The sequence below is a fragment of the Cebus imitator genome, unplaced genomic scaffold (assembly GCF_001604975.1).
Source record: "Cebus imitator isolate Cc_AM_T3 unplaced genomic scaffold, Cebus_imitator-1.0 Scaffold18, whole genome shotgun sequence".
Classification (NCBI taxonomy): Eukaryota; Metazoa; Chordata; class Mammalia; order Primates; family Cebidae; genus Cebus; species Cebus imitator.
Window position 1 is genome coordinate 10,199,648 of NW_016107333.1, and position 5,407 is coordinate 10,205,054.

The 5,407-nt window shown below is 43.9% G+C and overlaps 1 protein-coding gene across 6 annotated transcripts in view; it reads right to left on the reverse strand.

The window, feature by feature from the left end:
- The window catches only part of HM13 (histocompatibility minor 13), a 54,150-nt gene that overhangs the window by 41,366 nt on the left and 7,377 nt on the right, over positions 1-5,407 (reverse strand). For 3 of the 6 annotated variants that reach the window (XR_001820728.2, XM_017514997.2, XM_017514964.2), the window contains exons 2-3: positions 1,175-1,273; positions 708-836 (exon numbers count right to left, since the gene is read on the reverse strand). Coding sequence is in view for 4 of the 6 variants with exons in the window: in XM_017514997.2 (XP_017370486.1) it covers positions 708-836; positions 1,175-1,273 (228 nt within the window). In the remaining 2 variants the exon portion in view is untranslated. The remainder of the gene's footprint in view (positions 1-707; positions 837-1,174; positions 1,274-5,407) is intronic. The other 3 variants (XR_001820729.2, XM_017515021.2, XM_017514988.2) reach the window with 1 other exon arrangement.

Sequence of the window (5,407 nt, forward strand, 5' to 3'; positions counted from 1 at the left end):
AAAAAAAAAAAAAAAAAAAAAAAAAAAAAAAAAAAAAAAAAAAACCTAATAAAAACAATAAAAGATTTAACACTATAGTTAAAATATGATTATAATAATGCTAAATATATGCTTATTAAAAGCCTGAAAATGATGGATGCAGTGGCTTATGCCTGTAATCCTAGCAGTATTAAACTCTTGGAAGCAGAGGCGGAAGGGTCACGTGAGCCCAGGAGTTTGAGACCAGCCTGGGTAACAAAGCGAGATCTTGATTATACTAAAAGAAAAAATTAGCTGGGTGTAGTGGTGACATGCGGCCATAGTGTCAACTACTTGGGAGGCTGAGGTGGGAGGATCTCTCGAGCCCAAGAGGTTGAGGCTGCAGTGAGCTGTGATGGTGCCATTGTGCTCCAGCCTGGGTGATAAGAGTGAGATCCTGTCCTAAAATAAATAAATAAAAAGCCTGAAAGGAGATAGGCCAAAATGTTAATGACTACCTCTGTGTTGTGGAATTTGTTTTTCCCTCTCTTGATATACTTTCTTTAGATTTTCTGAATTTATTACTTTTATAATCCAGAAAATAGTACAACTAAGGAGAGTTTGCAGTAACATGAGAAAATGCTTTGATGTTATTAATGTGAAGTGAAAAAAGCAGCTACAAACTGAATACACATGTGGTCACAGCTACAGAGAAACCATGCACAGGGAGAAACAGTGGAAGGACACACCTCCGAAGGGAAACTGTGACTGTCTCTGGTAGTGGGGTTTTGGATGACTGCTGTTTTCCCCTTTTTACTTTTCTGTGTTTTCCAGGTTTTCAACACTGAGCCTGTGTAACTTTTATTGGGAAAATAAACCTCGATAAATTAAAAAAAAAGGCGATTAGTATGGTAGACGTATGTCTGAGCACAAGCTATACCCCGTCCCAACATAAACGGTACAATGAAACCAAACTGGTATCACAAAAACAAAACAAAAAGCTACATGGAGAAAAGAAATACAGAGTAGTGAGAAAGGGTCCCAAACACTAACAGTTGTCTTTGGGTAGGTCTATGGGTGAATTATTACTTTTTCTCTGCTCTTTATTTTCTGTAAATGAACATGCATGGCTCTTGTGATGGGAAAAATAAAAATAAAATAAAATAAAATAAAAGTCATTTAAATCAAATGACACAACAGGTGGCAAAAGACTTACTTTGAAAAAGAGGTAGAGCCCCAGGAGTGTGCAGCTGGCGATGATGGGGAAGCGGGCGGCGTCCCGGCTGGTGATCGTTTCAGGCATGTCTGAAGCATTCTAGAGGAGAGAGGAATGGCACAGACTCAGCTCGGCTGGCGTTCTGGCCTCCAGGGCTGGATACTGGTGGGAATCTGATGCCCCACTACCTCATTCATTTCCTTCTCACCTCTGTTTTGGTTCAGTTAGGTGCTTTAGGGTTTCCCAGATGTTCCTGCAAGGCTCTGCTAATGCTGTTCCCTTGGCCAGGGATGCTGCCTGCCTCACCCTGGGGCAAGATGGTCTGATCCTGCCATTTTGTTTTGAGACCGAGTCTTGCTCTGTCACCCAGGCTGGAGTGAAGTAGTGTGATCTCGGCTCACTGCAGCCTCTGCCTCCTGGGTTCAAATGATTCTCCTGTCTCAGCCTCCAGAGTAGCTGGGACTATAGGCACGCACCACCACGCATGACTAACTTTTATATTTTTAGTAAAGATGGAGTTTCACCATGTTGGCTAGGCTGGTTTCAAACTGACCTCAAGTGATTTACCCACCTGGGCCTCCCAAAGTGCTGGGATTACAGGTGTGAAGCACCATGCCCAGCCGATCCTGCCATTGTGCCATGAGGGGATCTGGACCCTGATCAAGAGGCCAAGGAGAACACAGGGCATGTGTGACACATCTGGAGAGAAGGGCATGTCAGAGGCCATTCCAGTATGGAATAACTGAGAGAAGAAATTCTGGACACCAGTGATGCCACAGCAGTTTCAGACCTCTGGAAGAGAATTGTTTTCAGTTTTCTAACGGATCAGCTAAGAGGGAAATAAGACTATTCTCTCATCCAGCAGGTAATGAATATTATAAGTTGAAATTAACAACAAGACAGATAATGGCTGAAACTGCACATAGGGACACACCAACTGTGAAGAGAAGCAAATCTTGACGAAACTTAAATTTAAGATATTTGACTGGCAGACTTGAAAATGGTAAAAATAAAAGCCACAATTACATTTATAATGGCAGATGCTATAGTTGGCAAGAATGTGATGTGGGTAAAGAACTGATGAAGGATAAATATTTACATGAAAAAGAACTGAATGTAATCAAAATAATTTCAGTGTTATAAAAATGAAAAAGAATTGAAAATGGAGTAGCAGACCAACATAGGAATAAATTAGCTTCATAGAATTTATGCCAAAGAACTGTCTTTTTTTTTTTTTTTTTTTTGAGATGGAGTCTCACTCTGTTGCCTAGGTTGGAGTGCAGCGGCACAATCTTGGCTCACTGCAACCTCTGCCTCCCGGTTCAATTTTCCTGCCTCAGGCTCTTGAGTAGCTGGGACTATAGGCCCATGCAACCATGCCCAGCTAATTTTTGTATTTTTAGTAGAGATGGGGTTTCACCATGTTGGCCAGGATGGTCTTGATCTCTTGACCTCGTAATCTGCCCGCCTCAGCCTCCCAAAGTGCTGCGATTACAGACGACAACCATCACGTCTGGCCCAAATAGCTCTTAATAATTAAAAAAAGTGTTTATTCTCACTCTTACTAAGAGCTCAAACTAAAGTACACTGAGACTCTGTTTTTCATCTATCGGAAAGGTAAGAATCCACACGTTGGGTAACATACCGAGTTGGTGGGGTTATGGGGAAAAAGGCAGTCTCCCACACTGCCTATGGGAGTCAATTGGTCTTCCTGTAGAAAGTAACTAGGCAATATATTAAAAAATTACAAATGCACATACCCTTTGACCAAGCAATTCCATGTGTGGGAATTCTTCCTACAGATACAGTTCATACGTAAGTAAAATACTACACATAAAATGTATCCAAGGTATTCCTTGCTCTGTTAATGGCTTGCTGAGTGACTGGGTTTACCTCTCTGTCAAACAGGAGGACTGTCTCTAGCCTCACTTATTTTAAGAAAGTGCCAACAGCCTTTTTTTTTTTTAAAAAGAAAAATGAAAAAAAAAAAAAAAAAAAAAAAAAAAAAACAGACAGGGTCTCTATCTGTTGCCCAAGCTGGAGCGCAGTGGCAAGATCATAGCTTACTGCAGCCTTGAACTGCTGGCACCAACTGATCCTCCTGCCTTGGCCTCCCAAAATGCTGGGATTATAGAGGTGAGCCACCACACCCAGCCCCATGAGTCTTAAACCAAATGAGATATGGGATGCGAAACAGCCTGGCAAACTGTAAAGTACTGTGCCCATACAAGGGGCTGTGACTATCAGGGAGAGGTGAATAAGGAGGCCCTTAACCACACCCCTGCGCATGCATGGCTGAGGCAGCCCAGGCTCTGGGCCGGAAGGTAGGCCTCCCCTCTGGAGCCACTGGAGGCAGCTCCGTGTGAGTCACTTGGGCGGCTTTGCCAGGAGGTGGGGGTGGGGTGGGTGAGCAATAGCCACATGGGAGGTCTGGTTTCCTTCCTTCCTTATTCTCTCCCAACCCTTGGCTTCTGCTTTTGCCAGCAGTGTGCTGTGGGACTTGGGCAAGTTCCTTATCCCCTCTGAGCACCCCCAAAAATTCAGTACATTTCCTGGGTAGCAGTAGTATGTGTACAAAAATGAGTTCCTGATCTTGAAGCATTCATAGGAAATAGGCTAATACCTTGACATGTAAATAGAACATTACAGGGAACATGTATTCTATTTTATGGAATACAAAGCAAAACCGGCTGGGCTTGGTGGCTCACACCTGTAATCCCAGCACTTTGGGATACTGGGGTGGGCGGATCACCTGAGGTCAGGAGTTGGAGACCAGCCGGGCCAACATGGTGAAACCCCGTCTCTACAAAAATACAAAAATTAGCTGGGTGGTGGTGGTGTGCACCTGGGTCCCAGCTACTGAGATGGCTGAGGCAGGAGGATCGCTTGAACCTGGGAGGCGGAGGTTGCAGTGAGCTGAGACCGAGCACTGCACTCAAGCTCCAAAAAAACAAAACCCCAAACAGGGTATTATAATGCAGTGTGACATGTGACACAACAGATGCGTGTATCAGTGTGATCCACAGTATGAACACCGGCAGTTACAAAGGGATTCTGAGGGCAGGAAGACCATTCGGACTCCCAGCTCTGCTTCTTCCCAGCTGTGGGACCTCAGGAAAGTGACTTTTTTTTTTTTCCTACGAGCCTTGATTTCCTCAGCTGTAAAGTGAGTTGTGAGGATTCTGATTTCTGCTTTGGAAGTACTCAGCATTGTGCCTTGAGTCATCATTTAAACTACATACAACATTTGTATCATTATTATGCACAAGGGAATCACAAGAAGGCTAATAAGACACTATTTCTACAGAGAAGTAAAGGGGTCAGAGGTGGTGAGAGCAGGTACCACTTAAGCAAGGCCTTGATGGTCAAGCACAAGGGTCTGATGGTCTGGTATGCAGCAGGAGCCAGATAAATACTGGCTGGGTTGAGGAGTCTGTTTTTTTTTTTTTTTTTTTTTTAAAAAATAGGGGTTATATCTTAAAAGCAGTGGCCCTTTTAAAACTTTTTATTTTTATTTTTATTTATTTTTTTTTTTTATTTTTTTTTTTTTTTTTGAGTTTCACTCTTTTTGCCCAGGCTGGAGGGCAATGGTATGATCTCGGCTCACTGCAACCTCCACCTCCTGGGTTCAAGTGATTCTCCTGCCTTAGACTCTGGCGCAGTTGGGATTACAGGCATGCGCCACCACGCCCGGCTAATTTTGTATTTTTAGCAGAGATGGGGGTTTCACCATGTTGGCCAGGCTGGTCTTGAACTCCTGACCTCAGGTGATCCACCCGCGTAGGCCTCCCAAAGTGCTGGGATTATAGCCATGAGCCACCACGTCCAGCTTGAGGAGTGTGCTTTGTGTACAAGGAAAGGAAGTGCTTATCGGGCAGAAAGATACACACATTCAGAGGCTCAGGGCCGTAAAAGGACTCATGGGACTTTGTGGCTTCACCTACAAACCAGTATTATGGCTCATTTCCATGTATTCCTTTCAATTCAGCCCAGCACCCTGGGTGGGAAGAAGCCTAATTTTATTCAGTGACAAACCTCTCCACCACACAGAGGAATATGGTCTCCTTTGTGAGTGACTTATAAATATCCCATGCTGCAATGTTGAGTCAGAACAGGAGACTGGACTGTAATCCCAGCACTTGGGGAGGTCAAGGTGGGCAGACTGCTTGAGCCCAGCAGTTTGAGACCAGCATGGGCAACATGGAGAAACTCTACCTCTATTAAAAAAAAAAA